At 42.2% G+C, this 26,068-nt stretch overlaps 1 protein-coding gene across 4 annotated transcripts in view; it reads left to right on the plus strand.

Annotated features, from left to right (window-relative positions):
- The window catches only part of BCAS3 (BCAS3 microtubule associated cell migration factor), a 1,098,472-nt gene that overhangs the window by 371,227 nt on the left and 701,177 nt on the right, over positions 1-26,068 (plus strand). For all 4 annotated transcript variants that reach the window (XM_083173740.1, XM_083173742.1, XM_083173743.1 and 1 more), the window contains exon 15: positions 22,248-22,512. In XM_083173740.1, the coding sequence (XP_083029866.1) occupies positions 22,248-22,512 (265 nt within the window). The remainder of the gene's footprint in view (positions 1-22,247; positions 22,513-26,068) is intronic.

The following is a 26,068-nucleotide window of genomic DNA, read 5'->3' on the forward strand; positions in this document are numbered from 1 at the left end:
GGGTAAATCCAATAGATATATTTGGCATTAAATCATTTGTGGTGCAAGACACATAAATGCTTTATTACCTTGCATATCACAACTTTACCCAAAAAGGTTTCAAAACCAGCAAAGTGCTTACAAATTTGTCTGTGTTGCTGACATGCTTTTAATGCAGTGCATAGTAGTACAGTTGAAATCAGTGCGAGGCAGACAAACATCTAACCAACAAGAGAAGTATTAGCTTTCTAAACTGCTCCCAAGATATTAAACCAGTTCCGCAGCAGCATAAAGTTGGCGCCTGTGATTGCCAGAGGAATGCTATTATTGGTAAATTAAGTATTCCTGCTATCGTGTTTAAATAATTTTATGATAGATGTGTTTGCCCTTTACATGTGATGGAGGAATACATTCACGGTTAGGAGACTAATGAAATTACACACTTTTTTCTGGCACATGGGAATTTTATGCATAGAAGACTGTACACTTGTTTTATTTGACTTTTTGCACTGAACGTGGACTGTCATAGTGACTGTACATCTCTTTTAATGTATTTTACAGTTTCCATGCCTTTTGAGATTTCTTTTAATTAATTTACATATACAAGGGGTATATCATTAAGAATAAGTATACCGTTGTTACAAGTTTACAATGTCAAACATGCTATTCATAATAATAATAAGTGAGATTATATCACACAGATTTCTAGGGGCAAAGAATTGGAGTTCTATTGCAGATGGGATGTTACTCTTAGCAACCAATCAGATTGTACTTCTTATTTATTTAGCACCTTCTTGAAGATTATATATATCATCTGATTGGTTGCTATGGTAACATCTCCTCATCTTCACTAAAACTCCCATCTTAGTAAATGCACCCCTTAAGGCCCCCATACATAGAGCCGACTTGTCCTAAGGACAAGTCTAACCCTATTCTCCTCCGAGCCGCCCGGCAGCTCCCCGAGAGCTCACATACGATGAGGACTTTGATGTGACATTTTTTACATGTGATAAATCGCATGCGATTTATCACATGTAAAAAAAATATCAGGGAGCTGCAGGGCGGTGAGGAGCAGTGGGGGCGGGCGGCTGGGGAGGAAGCAGTGGGGCAGCTGCGCATTACCAGGTCAGTGCTGGGGCGGGCGGCGGTGACCATCAGTCTCACTCTCCACTGTCCGTGTCCAGACTCCAGCGCTGTAGCGGGCAGCAGCCGCGGCTATTAGATCTTTAAAATATGTCAAATGACTGCCCGGCTAATGATTGGCTGATATAGAGCACTCTCAGCCAATCAGTGGCCTCCCTCCGCGGCCGCTGATTGGCTGAGAGTGCTCTATCTCAGCCAATCAAAAGCCGTAGAGTCATTTAACATATTTTAAAGATCTAATAGCCGCGGCTGCTGCCCGCTACAGCGCTGGAGTCTGGACACGGACAGTGGAGAGTGAGACTGATGGTCACCGCCGCCCGCTCAGCCAGCACTGATCTGGTAACGCGCTGCTGTCCCACTGCTTCCTCCCCAGCCACCTGCCCCCACTGCTCCTCACCGCCCCGACTGATCTCACATCGTTTGTCCCGCCAGTCCGACCCCTGGGGCCGGGTTTGATACGCACGGGACCGCGCATCGGACCCGACCCCCATGTCACAAAGAACCGATTTGGTCCGATTTATCGAGCCGATTGATCGCAATTGGCCAAAATCGGTCCAAATCGGCTTGATGTATGCCCACCTTTAGAGTCCAGCCGTTAGCACAACTCCCAACAATCCCAACTGTCTGGGCATTTGAACAGTTGAGATTCTGAGGTCGATATACTGACTGCTGGGGTCCCTACTGTCGGGCTGCCATCTGGCACCTCTTAAAATATCTAGGTATGCCTGCATTTTCCCTAGACACGCTTGCGGTTTTCGGGCATTCCCATAAATCGGCCAGTTACTACTTCCAAACTCACAAATTTCACACCCATGCGGTCTGGTCTGAATCAGGCCCATAGCCTCAGTAACTGTTACTCCCATCCATCTTTAGTGATTGCTGCATCCCTTTTTAGAACTTAACTATCCCCATTAGACCATATGGAAACAGGGCATGTACTGTATGTGACTCTGGTTCTGCAAGAGTGCTCAAAACAAACGTAATGAATAGTTCTAATAAATATGTCTGAATGAGAGAAAATGGCGGGAAGGGTTTTACATTATGCACATGGTTCATGCTGGAATATTTCTGAATGCATTTAGTGTGTGTTCTAGACAGTGACAATTTTAGAAGTAAGTTATTTCTTTAAAAAGTTAGTTAAATTATCATACTGGGTTTGTTTTCGTACAGTATTCCCACTTGCTCATACAGCTTACTGGTGTACCTACAAGCTAATTATGCACTAAGGTTCATTTGACACTAAGGTTAATTTTAAATGCAAAAAAATGAAAAAAAAACCTTGCTGTAAAAAAAGGCAAGTTTGGCCTGTCTACAAATGGGAGCATATTGCTTGTATGCTCACCACCCCCACTTCTAAATGTATTGTAATGTGATCCCCTTTCTAGTGAATGTCACAGGTCTCTAGCTCCCCCAACCCCCTTTCAGTCTTGGATTGTAACCTGACTTCTGGAAAAGGGGTGAACATTGGGACCCTGCCCAGTTCTCTCATGCAATTGTACCCATCAGCTCATTGATAATGCAGTTCTAGGTCACATACTTCCTTGTGATCCTAGCACTGTTGCCATTCAGTTTCCAAAAGTACTTACCAGGATCAATTTTCTGCACAATCAGTGCTTAGTATGCCATTGCTTTGGGACCCCAAAATAGGAGTTTCCCAAGAAAATGTTTTCAATTTGTATTGATAACATGGTACTCTATGAAGCCTCTGTTTATGTTTAGAAGTAGGACATGCATAATTGTAGCATAGTATTCTTTCCTCACAGGCCATCTATTAATTGCAAGCATCTCCGGGTCATCTTCATTTTCCTTCATATAGCTCCATTCCCTTTGGTCCTAACGTCTGGGGAGTCGCTGCCTAATAAAATGAATAGTATGGAAACGCTATATATTACAGTATGTTATACATTGAGTTCTGTAGTCATAGATAATTTAAATTTGATGATGCAAAATCATTGCTGATCTATGACGATGTGGAACACTTTTGCCATCGATGGGGGAGAACCAGATTCCCACCATTGAGAATGCACAAGCAACAAATCATTTTTATATATTCTTTTTTACAAATTGCCAGGACACAGAGCTTATCTCTGCCCCCAGCTACCCCATGAAGCCCAACCCCCGGGCTATGATTGGCCCATGGCCTACTGAATGCAGGGGTGACTATCAACGGGTAAAACCATCAATGGTTCCCTTGCAGATGGTTTCACACCATTGAGATTACCATTTAATGGTACCATTGATGGTGACCATCGATGGGTAACCAACCAATGGACATCCTTAATCTAGATTGCTTTTGATACTAAAAATCTATAATTGTTTTTGTAGTATAAATTTCCTGCAGAATAGCATATGAAAACAATATTATCATGAAAACAGCTAAAATTAGTAATAATTATTCATTATGCAACATAATTTCATAAAATAACTTATAAAATGGTCAAAAAAAATAAAAATTGTTTAAGAGGATGTATCGCCTGGCTTTGCTTCATTGGCATATATTGAATGCCGTGGAGAGCGGTGACTGCGAGCAGGACTTTTTGCTCGCAGTCACCGCTCACCCTGTCAGTATTCAACTGCCCCCCCCCCCCCTCATTCGCAAATTCCCCCTCGCTCCGTTTTTTGAGCGAGGGGGAATTTGCGAATGTGCCTCCAAAAGCTGCGAGAGCCGAGGCTAATTACAGCGAGTTTGCTGCACTAGCCGCGGCTCTCGCAGTTTAGGGGAATCCTCGCAGTTCTGTGACTGCGAGGATTCCCCCGGAACGTTGCATAGTGCGAGCGGCCGGTGCGGGGGTTAAACTGCGAGGATCACTGGTTTTCTGTGATCCTCGCAGTTTAACCCCCTCGCCGGCCGCTCGCACCGGCATTGAATACTCACCATTATCTTTTCCAGTCTCACAAACTGCGGGGGTGATTAAAGTTGGTTTGTTAAAGCAAGCTCCTTCTTTAATGAACAAAACCATGTGCATTGCAGGTGGGGCTGATGTAACATGTGCAGAGAGAGATACATTTGCGTGAGTTATTTTGTTTTTGTGCAAATTAATTATATACACTGCAATTTAGATTTCAGTTTTTATCACACCCAACCCAAATGTAACTCTCTCTGCACATGTTACATTAGCCCCACCTGCAGTGCACATGGTTTTGTCCATTGGAGTCAGTTGGTAAATTGCAATAATCTAACTCTGATGGTCAGATATTTATATAATAAAGTCCCATAGGTTAGGATGTAAGCTGTATATTAATAAATGTATGGAAACACAGTTCTGTTGTAACAAATATTTGCTTGGCAGTAAGTAATATTAAGCAAGACACATCAGCATCAGTTGATGCTGGTATATTTACCACTCCTGTCACAATCGAAAATTGTTGCTGGTTCAAAGCCAGATATATATAAATGTGCATGGGTGGCCACCCGGATGGTTGTGAAAAAAGTTAACGGCTCGCAGCTTGGTTAGCACCCCAATTCTGCCTATTCTGGATAAGACTTTAGAATAATCCCCACCGGGTTGGGAAATAGACACTGGTACCAGAAACAAGGACTCCACTTACGCATTTCTCCACCATAAAACATTGGTGACTTACTCAGAGAGTATCAAGGAGATGAGATAGGTGTTTAAGTTTTAAATTCAGATTGATTAGGGATCAATCACATTTCTATTATTAATATGTTGTCAGTCCATGAAAACGAAGCTGTGAAGGCTGTACACATGTGCTATAAGGTGTAAGAGTTTTCCAGTTAGGCGTATCTTTTCTATTTAAAATTCTTTATTGTATAATGCTTAAGCCAACATAGGAACACACAAACATAAAAACAAACAGCCACAAAAGCCCAATACATATCATATTTAAATACAATAAAATAAAAAAAAAGTCAGGTGGATAATGGGAGGTAGTTGGAAGTATGGAAGGAAGGGGCCAAGGAACATTATCAGAAGGATAGATTTACTATAAGCATCCAGTAATAAGAAAATACAACAGCATAGGGTGGAAATAAAGAACATCAGAGGGAAGGGGATGAAGTAGAGGGGAATATTTTGTAACTGAGGATTCCATATACTTGATTTTAGCAGAAGAATCCTATATTATCATTATATTATTGCAGCATTGATCTGAGCTATAAGGTCCACTTTAAATGAAAAATGAAATAATTTAATAACATTGTACTACTTTTAAACTGTTATGAAACCATATTTCAGTGAAAAATGTTCAACAATGTGGGCAATAAATATTTATTCTGCTTATTAAACTTTTTTGTTTTTTCTACTGATAACATCAATACGTCAAGAGGACATTCCATTCATTTTTGTAAATCAGATTCCGCTGTCCTTGCACACATAATCTAGAGCAAGTATACTAGTTTGGTAAATTAGGTTTTATACAATACAGTAGGTCAATTTTTGTACATCAGTTGACAACAAATCTGTGACAATGTACGTATATTTTAAAATAATAAGTATAATCATTTAAACAGTCATTACATCACTTGTGTCTGTTGTACTTTTTTTTTTCGTTTTGGTAGCATTTTTTAAATCCCTGAAAGATATGTTTCCTAAATAACACCTTTGAGGCGAATAAAGTTATTCCTGTTGGATATGCTGCAGTGCCGTGTTCCTGTTAAATGTCAGGGTCCTTGCTGTTCACAAAGGCACGCAGCTGCACTGAACTGTTGTGAGATAGTGCCGGTCCATTGGAGGGGATGCTCTGTAAATGCTGACCACTGGACTAGGTCCCTTATTTAAATCTGTTTGGACCCCCCCGTTTATTTGCACAGGAGACCGATTTTGGAGCGTATGTGCATGCACAGGGGCATTTCTGCGGGGGAGGGGGTGGTGCGTGGTAGATAATCGCACCCATGCCCAGTGTTTCATGGGCGTTCCCATGAAAATGTTGGGTGTTCCCATGGTAATCGGCCCGTGATGTGGGTGCCGGGGGCAGGCACATCACGCCCACTTCCTGCCGAATTTCCACGCATATCTAAGGTTATCTAAGAGTAACCTTAGATATGCGTGGATCTTCCACATCATTCGATGGTCGCTGACCATTGAATGATGTGGGTGTTCAACCATAGCCTGCGAATGGATGTTTATGTTAAACGTACACGGCATTCGAGGGGGGGTTGGCGTACCGGCATTTGGCAGACGGCACCTGGTGGACTTGCAAGGCTGCGAATTCGCAGCCTTGCGAATGAACCAGAATAACTCCCTAGGTAACAGACAGACAGCGAGGTACAAAATGTGTTCATTTGCTTGAAAGTACAACCTTTACTATAACCATGTGCATTGACCACATGTTCAATGTAATGCTCACATATAAACCAACACAGATGCACTCTAGACTCCAGATACTAATTTAGCTTGTATACTTGCCCATAGTTCAGCTTCACTTCTTGCAGTAACCCTTTGGGAATCATTGTAATTTTTCAGAAGCTAATGAGGACTTTATCATAAAGATCAAAAGGTCCTGTTTTGGCTCATTCTTCCAAAACTGTAGGTTATACTTGGGAGTTTGTAAGTCCTTGGCGATTGTTTGCATGAATGTCTGGAGGTTTTATCTAAATATGTATGTGGAAATGTTAAGTCAGTCCTGTGCACAAACCCCCCCCCCCCCCCCCACACACACACACACTTATTTATTTGAAGGAATTTTATAATATCTGTGTATTCCTTCTTCATTACAGTCTTCCTATTCCCTAACTTGCATATAGCCATTGGTTCGTAGTAGACCATTTTATAAAATATCCAATTATGAGACCTAGACAGGAGCTACCACATACTCTTAAGATTGTTCAAATCTAAAGACAAAAGCTTTATAAAATGTTATTAAAGTTTTATAAAAGCTCACAATTATCAGACTTATTTAGCTTACAAACAATCACATTTAATACATTGTGGTGACAAATTGTTGTTACCACAGAACATATTCAGCTCACTGTTCTATCAATCAAGTTGGCTCCTAGAGTCAGTACATACAGTATTCTGGTTTCTTTCCATCTGATATTCGTACCTTCTTTAAAAAGCCTTTGCTACAACCTTTGCCAATCAGAACTTTTTATTTATATATTTTATTTATATCATATGTTTTGGTCGCGGTCACTACGTATATTGTGTTAACATTGATGAGTCCTGGGTCAGGATGTATCATGGACATTTGTGCTTTATAGCAAATGGTCGGTCATTTGTTGGTAGCAATTGCATTATACCAGTAAGAGAACAGTCACCTGGACATGTTGTTGCCAGAGTTACTACGCATCATGTACAAGGTCGGCCTGCTCATCTAGCACTTCTGGGCCCGTGGCTTGATGGAAAGGTCCAGCCATACAGAGAAACTTGGGGTCGGCAAGCAGTGCAGCATCCCAGCTCTATGTTTGGCACCAACATACAGAGACATAGGGCCGTTCATTAAGGTCAGGCCTCCTTTATCTCATAACACATCCCCATTTTGTGTGCACTTGCCTGCATGATATGCTGCCTGGGATGATCAAAGTCCTCAGTACAACCCGGGTCGTGTATATGCCTTATATCCCGTACCCAGCATAGGGTAGGTGTAGCTGATAAGGATGACTGCTGTATTTGCTGTAAGAGCTGTTGGGGCTTTGCATACACAAACGTATGTTCTGCTGGAAAGGCTGCTGTAAATGTGCATATGGTTTGCAATGTGTATGTCAATGAAGATTTGTGTGCAATGCGTGCAAGAAACAGACCCCTAATTTAATTTGTAGGGTTTGGGTTACCTGGAGCTTATAGAAAAGAAGTCATGCTAAAAAAGCTAGCGATAGGAGCTGGTCAGACTACATAGCCTGCATCACTGATGATTCAATGTAAATGTATCTATCTCTCATTCCTTTTTTCCTAAAAAATGTAACAGTGTAATGTGGACTAGGTGACATGAGGGAGATTGCTAGAGTAATAAGGGAGAGAGGGGGATTGCTGTTATTTCAGGGAGTCTCCTGCAGAATGCAGGATGGTAGGCAACTATGTATTAACAGCTGATTAGCACTATGCGTATCCCGAACTAAAGCACAAATGATGGTCTATTTATATTCTGTGCTATCTATCTACAGTATGCACTGCTATATTAGAGAGCCACATCAATTATTCTGGATATTGCAGAATCTAAAGGTGTGTACACACGGTAGATATGCCGTGCTATGCAAGTCCCGATACGATCAGATGTCATCGGAACTCGCATAGCACGGCATACATGCAGAGGCACAATTTTGACTATATACTGCAGATCTGCACTATATAGTCTTGGCTGCCGATTTTCGCTCACACGGGAGCGCGCATCGGCAGCGCATCTGGCTCGCAAACCCTAAAAAAGTACACAATGAGCATGTGATATGGCTTCCGATGTTCACAATATCGGCAACATCGGAAGCCATATCGCACCGTGTGTACACACTATAAGACCCCTGTAGATAAGTGGAATTCCATGCAAATGTTATATGTGTGAGGAGAGGGCGATCTTTAATAACTGGAAACAATTAAGTGAACTGAGACTTGTTTATCTTAGTACTGCAGGTAAACAGGATGTTCAGTGTACAAACCGGGAAGACAAATTAGAACTGGTCATAGATAAAAGTGGGTTACTGGTCATTTGCTTTACAATTCTTTTTGATCTTCTTATATAAACACACAGCCAAAAATGAGCCAGCACCTAACATTATCTGGACACAGAGCAAATACGTGATGATGACAGCACTCCAGGGCTCATGCCCAAAACTGTCTATTATCTCACATCTACTTATGACTTTTTGCTTGTTTTGGACCAAGAAAAACTTGTGGCTATAACTGACCCCTGAAAGCATTAGCAAATATAAAATAAGATAAAATATACACTGCCATGTGCTGCTGACAGGTAGAGGTAAAACATTAAAGCAATCCTTATCACTAGGACCTGAGCAAACTAGCAAGTTCATATTTACTAAGTCACAGAGATATCAAACTTTTCAGCACATAGAGAAACACACGCATGCCACATTTGCTGAATTTAGCTGATCTTATCAGTTGTCACATAACAGACTCCAGTCATAGCTCAAAGAGAAAATATGCCTTGTTTCCTACAGCACCTCTGTGAGACATAAGAAAACATATTAGTCATATTTTTACAGTTTGCTACACATATCACCATATAACTATAGATATTTCTGAACATACCAGTTGAATATAACATGAAATAACAAGTGTTTGTAATTGTTGCGTTCCAAAGCACAGACTCCTGTTTTTCATTGGTTCCAATAATCGTTCATTTGCTCTGTAGACATGAGGAAACCCTTGCCAAAGCCCCAGCAAAAGGAATTGCAGACATGTCAAATAGAGGCCTTTCTCTCTTTTCCATTAGAAAATTCTGGCATACTATAAGTCATTTTGGTAAATCTGCATTTTAGCATTACACCTGGCACACTGTTCAAACCATATCATTATATTTACTGACTTCTCATATACAACAGTGTTTGCTCATAGTGACAACAACATTATACACCACAGAAGACAATTAAGATGCAACCATGCCCAGCTGGGCTTTCAAAGATTCATGGTCCTGTAGGAAGGCAGGATTATTGTTGCCCAAGCTCACGGTGGTCAGGGAAACTATGGCTTTTCTTCCCTTCCCTGACTACAAGTGCTGCTCCTTGCTCTCTTCCTCTCCTGTACAGCTGTCATGGGCAAAACTTAGAATCTCTCCCCACTTCTAAATGATGTATGTAAAAGCATTATATATATATATATATATATATACTACATTTTATTGAATGGGTTAGCTGGGAGTAACACTTATACCTCCCAACGTGACCCTCTCCAGGAGGGACACAATGCTCTGTTTCTGGACTTCCCTCTTAATTTATGTTTGCCATCACCTGTTTTAAACAGGCTAATGGACAAGTAAGGTGTTTTACCACAGGTGATGGCAATCATACATTAAGAGGGAAGTCCAGAAACAGAGCATTGTGTCCCTCCTGGAGAGGGTCATGTTGGGAGGTATTATGGGTAATTATTTGGTGTGTTTATTACTTCATTGGTAATGATTCTTTACTTATATTACCTATTTTATCTGTATGTGATACTAATGTTGTTTGCATTTCATATATTACTATTGTCATACATGTAAAATTTTACTTTTTTTTTTAGATTTGATCCATGCTTTAATAAAGAAGACATTTTTATAAATAAAAATTATGCTGAATCAGGTTTAACTAGTTGTTAATTTCATAATATGCTGATAAAACAAATGATCGATTTTGGGGACATATTTGTAAAAAATATTAACCCGCTAATTGCATACCTCCCAACTATCCAGATTTTCGTGGGAGAGTCACGTGTTTTTTTTTGTGTTAGTGTTTCATTGTGTCACCTATGGGCAGTATTGTCCCGTGATGAAAGGCAGTTGCGCACAGCATCTATTCACAGAGACAGAGAGACAGGGAGTATGGTCAGTAACTTACAGAGTGCTGGCCATGCCCCATAATAATTACAGCGGGAGACATGGCTTGTGGGAGAGTCTTCCCCTCAAAGCCATGCCCCCTTTTTATTGTGTGGTTGTGTCCCGTCCCCATGATGGGAGGTATGTCAAATTTGTGGTGACTTCATGACATGAGGTTTGCTGCAATTCATCACAGAGGGGTGGAAGGGCAAAAGCTTGCTTGATCTTGTTTTTTAGTATGAATACAGACCGTGAAAGTGGGACCTCTTGATCCTTCTTTCTTTTTGGGTTTTAAGCAGGAGGTGTCAGAAAATGTAATAGCATCCATGTGTGGTGCCCCTGCGGGATGCCAGCTGCATTTGGATGTTCTTTAAAGGGGCAATCATTTACAAGGAAAAAACATGCATTGTAAATGAATGCCCCTTTTAAAAAATTGCCCTTGTGTGGCATCCCAAACGGCCACCAAACTCTATTACATCTGGCCCTTTAAGTTGGACAGCAGGACATGCAGTATGCACTGTGTTGAATGATACGTGGTAGGTGAACACAGAAGCTGACTCACTCCAGTAATTTAGTTGCCTCGAATCAGGACTGTTTCACCTAAATCAGGATGTTTGAGTGGGAATGTTAATTGCAAAATGTGGTAACGCTAAAATATTTTCCTTGAAATACTGTATCACTGCTCAGTAGACATGAACCTTATCCTGCACCCCTCTAAACAGCTGGGTTCCCTTGTGTACTTATTCCATATTTGGCCTGTGCATATATAACTGCTCCAGGGATTCATGCATACAAGGTTACACAAGAGGTTTGTGTAAACAGCTAATTTATCAGATTCTAAGTGTTATGTACACATTCCTCTTGTGCAGCATTAGGAATATGTTACATATTAAGTTTGAAATGTTCATTCCTGTGGATTCATCAGTGGTTAAATCCATAAATAAATGCTTATTGTACCATTTGTAATACAATGCTAACTTTCCTTTTATGTGAAACATGTTTTTCAAGTATTGTATAGAGTTTAGTTTTGGTTTTAATAATATTACTTCCATCCATGCCACCCTCTCCAGGCCCAGGATCTTTCATTAAGTTTACATCGTATTCCCAGCACTTAGTTATTTCGACTGAAGTTTCTGTGAGACATTGTTACCTTTATATTGGTTGTTCAAGTGATCAGTGTTAATATTAGACTAACAGTTTATAAGTGTCTTGATCTGTTTGGTAAGTAAGGTCACCAAGGAGGACAGTGTGTAATTTAGTGGTATGTTTGTATATAGTTTTGCTTACTCTTGGCATATCCAGCACAAAAAAAGTTTGAGAATTATATTTTGCTATACTGTATGTTACAAATATACACAGCACATTTCTCCTTGATAGCAAGGCCCAGATTTCATTTAAATTTACTAAAATATCACAGGGTTGCCGACCCTCCCGGAATTCCCGGGAGTCTCCCGAAAATCGGGTCCTCCTCCCGGCCCCCCGGAAGGGTGGGCAATCCTCCCGGAATCTGGGGGACCCCCCTGAGTCCCCCGAATCGCGGCATTTAAATGCCGCAATCCGCGGGTCTCAGAGGAGGGGGCGGGGCTAAAATGGCACAATCGCGTCATTTTAGCCCCGCCCCCTCCATAGAGATCAGCCATTTTTCCTGTTTCCCGTAATGGGGGCGGGGCTTAATGACGTCACAGTCAAGCCCCGCCCCCCGATCGGGTAAGGAAAGTCTCCTCTCCGGGCTTCTCCCGGAGAGGAGCATTTATAAGTCGGCAACCCTGAAATATCACTCTGTCATAGAAGCATCTCTTTAGCTCCATGTTGTAACAAATCTAGTTTAAGGGGCCTGTTATGCTTTACATCCCTATAACCATGATCATAGTTGCCTATCCTCCCACATTCTATAGGAAACTGATGTTTCAGTCATAAATGTCCTGCTTCCCTGCATTGTACTTCTATCTATCCTGGATTCTTCAGATTCTGCCTGGGGTCCAACTAAGACGTTTCTTTGCAAGGAAAGTGATTTTCCGTAAGCACTGTGATTTGTTGTAGCTACTCAGTAGTCCTTGCTGATGTCTCTCATTATTCCCATTTGTGGGAACCGCTGACAGGCGAGAGAGACAGAAACATTTGAACACACAGGGTCTTATTATCTGTGCTGCTGTGCACTTATCTATAACATGCTGCTGATGCTAAGGCAAAGTACTGGGTGAAGCAGGTTCTACCGGGTAGTTTGCCTTTTAACACAAGTTTTTTTGCAATGTGAATGGGTCAACAAATGTCTAAATACCCAGGTCTCCAACCCAGATAAAAATCAGGGTTGGAGGACTGGGAATTTCGACACGGGTTGAACCATTCACACTGAAAAAAAAAAAAAAAACCATGTTAGAAGGCAAATTACCGGGTCGGAATGCTAGACCCGGGAATTTGCCTAGCAGTGAGAACGGGATATACTGTAACTAAGGTGTTCTCTTTGCAGAGCTTGTCTACCTGATAGTTATCACTATATTGATATGGTGTTAGAATCTATAGCATATAGGCTACAACATTGCTTTTTTTCCATAGAAGGCTCTTTGGATATCTGGTAGCTTAATTTTTCCATTGAACCACATGTGCACAGTGGGGCATATGGGGCAGAATGGTAAATTTACAGCTTACATGATCACTTTACTAATTGCGTTTAGTGTGACACGTTGTTAATGGAGTAACTGTCCCAGCAAGAGCAGTTAAAAAAAATAGTCCTGTGATATTTATAATTTTCAGGGTCGCGACTGGTACCGTTTGTATATACAGTATTTTGGTAGGTAGTAAAAATATTGATTTTATCTATTTCATAAATAGTCCTATTTGCCCCCTCTTCCTTGCAGATTTGTTCCAGGTTGTAGTTCTTGTTGGTTGGATAACTGCAAATTACAAATAGTGCCACACATTCTCAGTTGGATTTAGATCTGGACTTTGACTTAGCCGCTGTATAATTTTCAACCAATTCTTCAACAATTGAAAGTGTTGCTTTGACCTTATGCTTGAGATCATTGTCCTGTGAAGATCAACTTTCTTAGAAGCTTGAGTTTTCTAGCAGACTGAATTAGCCATTCCTTATTTCCTCCAATTCTAACATGATGCCCTACTGAGGGAAAGCATGTCCGTACTCCTATACTTCACGGTTGAGGTGGTGTTTATGAAAAATGAGCAGTGTTACATTTGCACTACATATCGGGGTAGATGTATGAAGCTGTGATATGGGAGGAGAAGTGATAAAGTTGCTGGCACTTTATCACCAGCCAATCAGCTTCTAACTGTCCCTTCTTAAACCCAGCCTTTAACTTAACAGTTAGGAGCTGATCGGCCGGTGATAAAGTACCAACCACTTTATCACTTTCCTCCCTTATCATTGCTTCATACATCTACCCCATAGTGTCTTGAATTATGGCCAAAAAGATACATTTCTCTTTCATCTGACCATGAAAACTTGTCCACATTTCAGTTACATTGCTTTGATGTTTTCTGTTAATCTGCAGACTTTTTTTAACGTGTTTTTCCTTCAGTGATGACCAGTAGAATGCAGGGGCGCAGAGAAGGGGGTGGGCAGGTACTAATTGTCCAGGTCAGGGCTTGTTGAAGGTGCTCGGACTGGGTCTGCAGCCACCCTACATAGAGACACGCACGTCTCACCTGTCAGTAGCAGCATTCTCAATCCCCATCCCAGCACACATTTCAGTTCATCAGGACCATGTATTTTCTTTTTTAGCCAGAGCACCACCAGCCAAAGCAGCCTTCTAGGGTATACTACATAGGTTACAGTGGGCAGGATATGCTATTCCCAGAAGTGTAACATGCAGTGGGGAATTACAGATAAAGGAACAGTGAGGCAGTAGATGGCAGTATCAGCATAGGACAAGTGAAAACACTACAGAATTCCTTTAGGAATTAGTATTCTAGGATGGCAGACGGAGCAAGCAGAATGTTAAACCATAGGTACAACACAAATGTGGGCAGCATGAAGAGGAATTCAACAATATTAATTTTGGGGAAGCAGAGAGCAAGTTATAGCAGTGGGAACATATGGGGAGGAAGAGATTGAAATATAGTAAAATCTTATAGCCTTCTGCAGCCCCTTTAGAAAAAGCTGATGGTCCATTTTATTCCACCACAAATCTCAACAGCCTTTACTGTCAGGTGAAGCTAGTGTAGCACTCATCCCAGCGAGGTTGGGGTGACCGGGCCTGCTGCTGAACGGAAAGGTGAAGCGTCTGAGCTGAAATATGGCCAAGTAGGGGAGTTGGCAGCATTCAATCCTAAAGCCATAATTACTGATATTTCCTACCAGTGCAGCCACAGGAGGACCTATAAGCAGCAGTAGAAGCATGTAAGCATCAAGATGTTGGCTACAACCTTTCAGTAGTGCTCTACTCCATTTGGTTTCCCTTTTATGGTGTGAACACACGGTGAGATTACCTTGCTATTTGACTTAAGATTCGAATGCTATGCAATCTTTGCTATCTTTGTACATACAATTCATACAATCTGCATTAGATTTGCACTATATTGTCATTGCTGCCCTGCAGGGCCGGCGCCACCACTAGGCAAATCTAGGCATTTGCCTAGGGCACCAGCCACTGGAGGGCGGCACTTCGCCCCTCGCCTCTCGCATGGAGGCTGCAGGGGTGTCCGTGCCGGGTACCTGCGGCACTGTGTGATCTGGCGGCAGGGTCCCTGCAGTGATACGCGCTAGCCGGCAGCCAGGCGGCGGCGCGGGAAGCGCTGCTGGGTTTGAAAACATTCCGCATGCTGATTGGCTGAGATTCAGGGGCGAGACCCCGCCGCCAGATCACACAGCGCCGCAGGTACCCCCCCCCCCGTAGGCACCGGGGCGCCCCACCCCCCCTTGCCTGGAGCGCTCCGGTGCCTTGCACCGGCCCTGCTGCCCTGTCTATCTGGGTTTCGATTTGTGCTTTCACGGGAGCGCGCATCGGGATCACAAGGTAGAGAACTTGTGCAACCTGCATGTGATCTGCATGCGCTTTTGACTATATAGTTAAAATCTATTGTCAAATCTCACCGTGATGTCATAACTTGTAGGGGAAAGTGATCCTGCAAGTATTGGGTTCATGGTGGTGGTAGCACCATGGCTGGTGCAATGAAATTGTAGAGGCAGCACTACTCCTGAAACCATAAGTTTATTACCACTTCGAGTTAGGACTCACTATGTCTTTAACCGTTTCGTATTACACTTACAATTGTGTATTTTAAAAGAAGTAATGTTGAAGCAGAAATAAACAAAAGCTAGTTCGGGATGCGGTCAATATGCCGGCGGTCGAAATACCACTGCCGGAATCCCGACCGCCACAAAGCCGGAACTTTGTCCCTCTATGGGTGTCCACGACACCCATAGAAGGAGACTAAAATAGTGTGCCGAGCGTATCGAGGCACCGGTCCCACTGCGTGGCGAATGCAGTGAGCCCGCAAGGTAGGGCAATCCATGTCCCCCCTTGTCAGCATTGAGGCGGCATATCATACCGGACCCGCTAGTTCATTACATATTTTACATAACATAGAAACCAGATGTTAAACAGGAAATGTTCTATTGTACCACAAAGCTGCACCAACCTTTACATGTGGGGCACTGTGTTCTCCCCAGTGAGGGCCAGTTCCAGGGAGGGTGCACGATCACTGGGATAACACCACCACTGGAAGAAGAATGGTACAGCCCACATATTATAACACTTGGGTTCCACTGGCAGTGTCGGGTGCGTTAGTGTCTGTAAGGGTAAAAACAGGGTATGCCAGGACCCAAGTTTTGGGCTTCATCACCATGGAGTGTGCACTTACAGATAGCCTTACAGATGGTCTCAAAAGCCTATTTTATCAGAACTGCTAAGCCTCCAATTGGTGAGCTCTCTGGCTGCGACCACTTAGTCCACTCACCGGCTGACAATAGAGTCTGCTCCATCTGTTATAGTCCAATAATGAGATTTACAAAGAATATGATAATAGTAATGCAGCTGTCTCAGTTATAGTATAAAAAGTTTACCCCCGGCTTTGGCATTACCCTGCTAGTTGGTTGGACCCGGTTCTGGTTCTCGAAATACGGGGGGGGGGGGACCCCTATTCATTTTGTTCCCATAAAACCAGCACCATTGACAGAGGCGTAACTAATATTGTGGCGCCCCCCCGCCAAAAAATTACCTTACCCCTCCGCATGCCGCCGCCGGCCCCGCATTCAGTCCGGCACCGCAGATAGCCTCCGGGCTCCGTCTCCTGCAGTAATGAAAAATTACACGACAAAATGGCCACCCCCGTACAGCAGACAGTTTTTTTAGGGATGTTAGAGGAGGCGGCGGCCTCCTCTAGCATCCTTAAAAACTGTCTGCTATTAGGGGCAGCCATTTTGTCGTGTCATTTTTCATTACTGCAGGAGACGGAGCCCGGAGGCTATCTGCGGTGCCGGACTGAATGCGGTGGCGGCAGCATGCGGAGGGGTAAGGGGGGGTCGGGGTCTGACCAGAGTGCCCGGGCACCGGGGGCGCCCCGCTGGCGCTTGCTCCCCCAAGCAGCCGCGGTGGCTGCCTTACGGTAGCTACGCCTCTGACCATTGAGCTTGGTGCTGGTTTTAAAAAAATCCAGGGCACCCCTATTTTGTTTGCCCCATCATTTTTTTAAACCAGGACAGGCTGTTTGAGCCCGGGGCTGGTTATGGACGTGGAAGGGGGGGACGAGACGGGGGGTCGGACTCCACACCGGTTTTTCAAATTATTTATCTATTCTATTCTTTATACACTGCAGCCTGCACAGATCTGACTTTTTTGTGCAGGCTGCCGACTCGTATTTGTATTTAGTGGCAAATACGAATCAGTAAATACAGCAGATTAGTAAATCTGCCCTATTTACGATTCGTATTACAAGAAAAATACGACCAATGGTAGTCGTATGTATTCGTATTAAGAAGACTGAGTTGTATTCGTATTCTTAGTAAATTTCCCCCACTTTGTCTTACCTTGGACTGATGAACATCAAGGCTTTTAGATACTTTTGTAACCTTTTCCATTTTTATGCAAGTCAACAATTCTTAATCATAGGTCTTCTGAGAGCTCTTTTGTGTAAGGCATGGTTCACATCAGGCAATGCTTCTTGAGAATAGCAAACTCAAAACTGATGTGTTTTTGATAGGGCAGGGCAGCTTTAACGAACACCTCCAATCTCATCTCATTGATTGGACTCCTGTGTGTGTGTTCTTTGGAGTCCAGCCAGCAAGTGGCACTTGCTGGCTGGACTCCAAAGGGCACACACAGGATTCAGACAGCGAACGCTTCTATAGCTGTATCTTTTCCAAATGGTTTACAAATCGGAAGAACTGTCTTGATACATAATTGGAGGCTTGTTGTCCTTTAAAGTCTATAGGAGGTGAATCTATTATATGTCCTATAGGACCCCATTCTATATAATGGAATTTGATCCAATCACCTTAAGGCATCTGTCCAATTATACAAAGTAGAGTCTATTGGCATAAAGATCCTCTGTTTGTCGCTAAGAAAGTGTGAGTCTCAATACAACAGACTGTGTTTTTTTCTAAATCAAGATAGCTATATATATATATATATATATATATATATATATATATATATATATTAGTATAGGTTACAATATGGCACTCAAAATATGCATATAAGAATGCACTGCAGGGTCCAAATAACAGATAAACAGCAACACTTACCTCCATTTGTTGGGGAAGGAAAAGAACCAGCACTCAAGGTTTTCGTGTATAAAGTGGTATGTATTCAAAGTCAGGACATGTTTAAGCGTGTAGTGGCAAACCCAACAGTCGTTTCAAGTGACGAAAACTGGGAAGCTGCCAGTTGAAACTGCTGGTCGGTCAGCCGATACATGCTTAAATATGTCCTGACTTATACACCACTATATACACCAAAAGCGTGAGTGCTGGTTCTTTTCCTTCCACAATAAGGGAGGTAAGTGTTGCTATATACACAGTGTGTATGTATATATATATATATATATATATATCACAGGAAAGATGGCACTTGTCAGACTTCCCAAGTATTTAACAAGCAGACTTTATTAAATTGTATTAAAATATTTATTTTATATAGATATACACACACACACACACACACACACACACATTTCTAGGCAAGCGGGACGCTTATTAAATCAAAGCCCAGTAGTGTGGTATACAAACTTCATTAAAAAAAGCTATTTTTAGTGCTGTGACGTTGGAACAATAATATTGAGGGACTTACCATCCACATTTGCAAACAGACATGTCCGGAATACAGGACTTGATGATTACTGCTCACATGGCCAATTTGTTGGCAGTTACTTTAAAACATAAATAGAGACATACAGGGCTGAGGATTGGCAGTATACATTTTGTTTAGTTATTTTGCAAACTAAAAAAGATCATACTTTGTAATGTTTTATAGCAATAGGGTGCTATTTCCTTTAAAAACTTTGAGGCATATTTATTAAAACTAATTTAGCAGAAAATCCCTTGAGAACTTACTTACAAATGGAGCGCACTCCATGCAATGGGAGTCTGGCGGTCAGATCGCCAACCGCCAGCCGCCAGAAGGGGATGCACGCACGCGTCCTTTACAACGGAGTTCCCCGCCGCTCAGCCCCACCTCCCCTGTCCCCCCCCCCAACCCTGTCCTGAAGTGGAGACAGGCAGGGGTCGCATCCCCCACCACCCGGAAATTGGGAAGCGTGTGCGTGTCTGACACTTGCGCCTCCCAGTCAGATGGAGTGCCCTCTCGGCAGTGGAAGCATTCTGGCAAGCCCTGGCCCTCCATCTGTATCCACAAAATGTAAGCACCTGAAGATGTATGACAGAGGTTCTGCTACAGATATCAGAGATAACTGGTCCCCTGTTTCCATTAGCAATAGCAGCCCCCATAGATTTGGGCCTGTTATAGTGTGAGATACAGTATGAAAGTCTATTGACCGAGCATGTGCAGTAACATGCCTTGCTGGTGCCCTATTGCCGGAGTTGGCTAATGCTATACTGAGATACTGTAGCTTTATCTAGAGGCAATAAAATCTATCCTTTACACAGCTTGTTATATGGTGTACAGCTGCCATGCCCAAGGTGGACTATGAGGACAATTGCAAGAGGTTATCAATATTGATTATCCCCAGTGCAAACCTTTGCTAATGATAGAAGCTCAAAAAACCCTTTCTTTGGAAAATCGGCCTTTCTCAAATTCAGTGTATGGCCCTTATTCTGGTTCACTCGCAAAGGTAAATTCCTTCTGAAATGGACAAAACCATATACACGGCAAGGGGTGTCAGCTCCTGGCTGACATTGTTCAAACACAATCTGTGACATGGCAGGTAGGAGCTGATTGGCTCTGGGGGTATGACGTGGATAGTGGAGATGTTAAGCATTGTGTATTTTTAGGGCTCCAGAGCCACTTACTTAGTTTATGTAGCCAGCATAGTGCTGTATTGGTATTCTGAATACACCAATATGTAAACTACGTAACGGGCGCCCTGATAATACACAGTTACCGACATTTCATCTAAGTACTATTCCCACCTTAAATAACATGTTTACAAAACCAATCTGTCTATAAAGTAGGAAGGATCAGATGATGGCTCTAAGAGATGTATTACTGATCTAATGGAAACTATCTCTTCAAGTACAGGTATATTATAAAGTTGAAAAATGTATCATGTGCCAAAATGAGACTACTCTGCTCAGGGCTGCCATCAGGAATTTTGGGGCCCGGGACGCATTTCTAGTCCGGACGCCAGGCCACCCCACCTCACTTACCGGAACACGGCTCCTGCTCCCCAATCTCCTCTTATGCTGAGCTGCAGCCCGGAGTGCAGGCTTCTTCAATTCAGGATGCCAGCGGCCAATTAAAATGCAGTACTGGCTGGTGAGCCAATAAGAGCTCGCGTACCAGCAGCGGCTCTGATTGGCTGCCGGCACACAAGCTCTGATTGGCTCAAAAGCCGGTTCAGCATTTTAATTGGCCGCCGGTGTCCTGGGTTGAATAAGCCTGCGCACTGGGTTCTGCTTTGTTCAGCACGCTGAGCGCAGTGCAGCGGAGGCAGTCAGGGGGGGGGGGGGTAGGGGTTTGCAGTTGGCAAAGTGAGCCTTCCAGAGGCTGAGCCGGAGACAGCTGTACCCACAGCACCCTACTTTTGATGTACCTGGCTGTGCTATACATCACACCAAACTTACCCACTCCACCATGATGTCTCAGAAACCCCTTCCCCAGTAAAGTGGGCAATACAGGAGCTTGATGATGGAATTCCCAGTGACATTGCTGCCCAGGACCATCTTAACAGTATTATGGGCCCCTGGGCAAAGTAGTACAGTGGGGCCCCTACCTACACAACCAGGACTCAATTGCATGACAGAGGTAGGATGGATGCCGGCCAATGCTGGCTAGCGCTAAGTAAATTGCTGTAAGCTACATTTTATTTTTAATATGTTTTTGCCCTACCTTATGCTGCTTTGGGGCCCCTATGGTTGTGGGGCCCCTGGGCACTAGCCCACCCAGCCCAGTGGGAAAGATGGCCCTGCAGCTGCCTGATGCACAATTTTCACAACTTTTTTAATTTCATTGTATTTCCTAAACAGACTACTGTATGCTCATTGTAAGTCACTGCAATCAGAGTTTTTTTGTAGACTCAAAAGTAAAGATACAGAAATCATTTATCTCTATTTATATATTGATTAAGATATCAAATAAATAAATGTTTTGTTACAATGCCGCACCTCTTGCGCTAGACATGCCTATTTTCCCTGATCCATGAAGAATAATTCAACTTTGATTGTCATTTTTTTGTGTGCTATCTGTTTTTATTAAGCATAATAAAAACCGAAGGGTTGACAAGGAGTTGGCTGGTATATATACAGTATCAAATACAACCATTAATAAGCAATGGTATACAGTACAGTAGATATACTGGAGGTGGTAAAGAGCCAAGGCAAATATTAGAACGACAAAAAATGAAGTATTATTTCTAAAGCACCTTGATGAGTGGTGTAAGTATAAAAATGTAATAAGAAAAACAAATAAATGATTAAGTAAGTAGAGAAAAATGAGTAACGAGAGAATTAGGAGACACAGCAGTATACAGTGGTGTAATATGGGCAGTAGCATATTCAGGAATCTCTTTACTTCTCAGTCAGGCATACCACGTATTGATTGTCATTTATTTTAAAAATGACATTAACAATTAAGTGCTACGAAAAATAAAGAAATACCAGTTATTAGCTTCAATTTGCAAATACTGTGTAAAATGTGCAAGACATTTGTTAAGACTGTAGAATATGGGGTATATTCAATGCCGGGGGCTAGCTATGACAGTGAGCAGGGCTGCGTGCTCGCCGTCACAGCTCGCCCTGTCAGTATTCACCTGTCCCTCCGCATATGCAGATTCCCCCTCGCTCCGTTTTTGGAGAGAGGGGGAATCGGCGTATGCGGCCACAGAAGCAGTGAGACCCATGGCTCAATGCAGTGGGCTCCCTGCATTAGCCGCAAGCCTTGCTGTTTGGGAGAATCCTCACTGTCATGTGACAGCGATGATTTCCCTAGAACATAGAATAGGGTGACCTGCTAGTGAGGGGGGTAAAGAGTTTAACCCCCTTGCCAGCCGCATTGAATATGGGCATATATCTAATTGTACAAAAAGTTTACTGAATTTGTATTTATTTTATTTAATATAATTATTTTTTTTATCCTTAGGTGCAAGACATTTGTTTCAGTCATGACTGCCGATGGGTGGTGGTGAGCACTCTCCGTGGCACTTCCCACGTATTCCCAATAAACCCCTATGGTGGTCAGCCATGTGTCCGCACCCATATGTCTCCCCGCGTGGTAAACCGCATGAGTCGCTTTCAGAAAAGTGCAGGCTTGGAGGAGATTGAACAGGAGCTGACTTCAAAGCAAGGGGGTCGGTGCAGCCCTGTGCCAGGTCTGTCCAGCAGTCCATCTGGCTCCCCATTACATGGTGAGTACTATTGCTGTGGCTACAGATTCCACATGGGTGGGCATTCACTTTGTTCATGATGACTGCTTAATATATTTTACAGTTATTTAAATCAGACCACTTAGAAATGCAGCTGGAATCTCTTTTTTTTTCACGCCAGTCAGCAGAAATAATCTTTTTTAATTTTACTTATGTATGCAGAAATCTGTTTTCATGAACCATTCAAGAACTTCATACAGTATGATACATTTTTTTATAGTAAGACTATAATCTTCTGCTTGAAGAAGAAATTGTTTATTAAACATTTCTGGCAGATAAGTGGTTAGGACTGATACAGCGCATGATAAAGGATAGTTCATGACACAAAAGGCAGCTAAATGCCAAATGTTCAGTTATAAAGCAACAGGAGAAATGCAGCGTTACACAATTTATTATTTGCAGCAAGAACAAAAATTCCTTTTAACTTTGCAGTCCAGTAATATTACAAGCACTGTACCCGAGTATGTAAGAATCAACCCACCAACTTGTTAAAGGCATTTCTGTTATTAAGGGGGGTATTCAATCTAGGATCATGGCTGTTGATCCCTGCTGACAGATGTGATCCTGGCTCGTTTGTGGTCAGCTTGACAGCTGAACGATAGGTGGGATGCAATGTCCCGCCTGCCGGTCGGCGCAATGGGGGCATGGCCATGAAAACTGCCATGGATTGGCAGCCGGGGGATTGTGACAATCCATGGCCTTTATCGGCAGAACGGGTCTGACAGCTTCTTAAGTCAGGCCCGTTCTGCCGTGATCCTGCAATGCTGTCGCTAAAGGCAGCATTGAATAGGGAGTCGCCGCTATTTCCCCCGTCGGAAATAGTGGTGGCACATTGAATACCCCCTGAGATGCCAATCATTAACCAATGAAATGTTAAATTGGTTACACATTATTCAATAAGCTCTTCCGCTGATATTGGGGGAATAATCTAATGGTGGCCCCCTGCTGAACAGTTGATGTACGCAGATATGACTGCATGTTCAGATGACATGGGGGGGGGGGGGGTTTAATGGGGATGTGCATAGTTAACTATACAGAGCCTGATTCAGTCCTGGTAATGTAATCTGAGAAGTCGCAGTGGACTGAAAGGAGGAAGCCACCATCTAGAAAATGTCCCTTGCTAACTTGCGAATGGATTGCTAATCAATATCACCTCGCAAATGATGTTGACATTTCAGGAACATTGAACAGTTTTTGCCTTCTGTACAATCCTGTGTAGGTCTGAAGCGTGGCAAGCGCAGCACTAATTGGGGTCCATGTGGATAGTTGTTGACATTGACTTTTTGAAAAACCCATGTGTACCTTTCATGTGTCTACCGTTTTTATGTTGACATTTTGACCGTGTGGACCTTTCCAATGTTGACTTTTTGACCCTGTTGACCTTTTGACTCTGTTGACCTTTTGACCCTGTTGACCTTTTGACCCGGTTAGCCTTTTCACTCTGTCGACCTTTTGGGGTAGACTTATTGACTGTCTAGACGATGTCTATCTAATAATCCACACCCATCAGGCCTATAGTGCATAGACACTAGACAATGTGCACGGTAAGATAACAATATCGTTATCATGCATGTCGTTTAGAAATATTGCTTAATGTGTCCCCAGCTTAAGGCCTAGGTATCCTTTTTAAGAGTAGTACTGAACTGTTATGCTCATTTTTTTCTGTAAACTATCAACATGAAAATAGAAGGGACTGCATAATATACTGGACAAATGTACATCATAAACACATTCAGATATTACTCAGCTTTGTAACATGTAAAGATCGTTATATATTAATGCCCAATAGTCATTAATAATAGCTGCTTTATAAGAGGAAGCAGATCAACCACTTGAAGCCTAAGAACATGTCAACTGTAGTTTGGAATAATCCAGTGAGCATTAATTATTACTCTTCCAATAGGAAAGAATAGAAATGTGGCACTAACTTTTCTTTGGTTAAGAGTGTTAGTAGACACAGGGTGCATACTGAGGAACTCATTGCTAAATGTTGAGTAGGTCTGATAAATACACTTGAATGTCATTTTGTAAGCCTGGAATGTGGGGAGTTTGACTGGGGCGGTACACCTGTCAAACCGTAATGCAGGTGTCCTAAGGCGAGCTCAGGGAGGACAGAAACCTCCTGTGGAGCAGAAGGGCAATAAGACATAAAGCCATGCCAATGATAATTGCTGGGGCAAACTATAATATTTGATGGAATACTGGGCAAAGTTCTACTAAAATAAATTGAGTGATACTTGGATATTATTTTATTTTTGCTCCTTGTCCTCAATCATTTTAATTCTGTAGCTTTTTTTCGCAATAACTTAATAATGTATAATATAATGTATTATATTATATATTAGAGAATATATTACCTGTATATACAAAATGTTTACCCATATAACATATTTATGCATCAATTTTTTTGAAAAGTGCATACATACATATTATATATATATATATATATATATATATATATATATATATATGCCGCAAGGTCATTTATTCATATATGTATATGTAAAAGCTGTGCAACGATTGGTTATCAGTTTATCTTCATGGGTCAAAGTCAGATTGCATGACTAGACAGGATGCAGTATACATGTGTGTTTATTTTGTGTTTTATGTTGCATTTTGTCAGTAGTTACAAATATGGAATTTAATGCGGGATGCAGTGTGACTGAAACAGACATTGTCTGTAAATAATTAGCACAACAGATGTGGTCATTGTACTGTGTCTGATATCACAGAGGTCTCAGGACGGAAGTACCAGAGTGCACCTTTCATCCCATTCCGTCTGTTCTTTGTCAGGGAATATTACAGGAGATTATTGCTGTTTTAAAATTCCTAAATGTTTTTGAAGTTTTAAGTAAATTTTACATTAAATATGTATCAAATGACCTGTGACTATTTGAGTTTGCTTAATCCAGAGAAATAGCAGTTTATTTGTCTCTATAATAGATCCTACTGTAAACTGTAGCTCAAGAGCAAGTATCCATTTTTGCATACAGGACTCTAAAACACAGAACGTATACCAGAGGTGTCTTTCTCCAATAGCTGTAGGTCATTGGCATGTACAGTATGGCAATTTTTATTTCTGGTTTTCAGCATTACTGCTCATAAATATTTTTTACTGAAATTTTATGTACAGCTTCATGGATTACAAAAATAACAAATATGTATTTTAACGGAATATAAAACAATTTAATCCCTTTTGCTTCTCAGCCTGGTTTTGCTATAGTGACATTCCGGCATCAAAGTTGGTAATTATTCATGCTGTTCCTACATAATGTATTCCTTGTTTTTTCAGTTAGGTATCCGGATGGCTCACAGACAATGTCTAGATAGACAGTCAATAGGTCAACAGGCACCAATTAGACATTGACAAAAAGTAGACATGCCATCCATATTATCTAAAGACCAACCTGCACTAGGTTGACATTGACACAATATCAAAATGTGCTAGTTTGACATTGTAAAAAGGTTGACACATGAAACTATCAACATGAGTTTTACAGTTTTTGGAGCCAATGTTGACACCTGAGCACATGCACCC

This window comes from Crinia signifera, chromosome 2 (assembly GCF_055691185.1).
Source record: "Crinia signifera chromosome 2, ASM5569118v1, whole genome shotgun sequence".
Classification (NCBI taxonomy): Eukaryota; Metazoa; Chordata; class Amphibia; order Anura; family Myobatrachidae; genus Crinia; species Crinia signifera.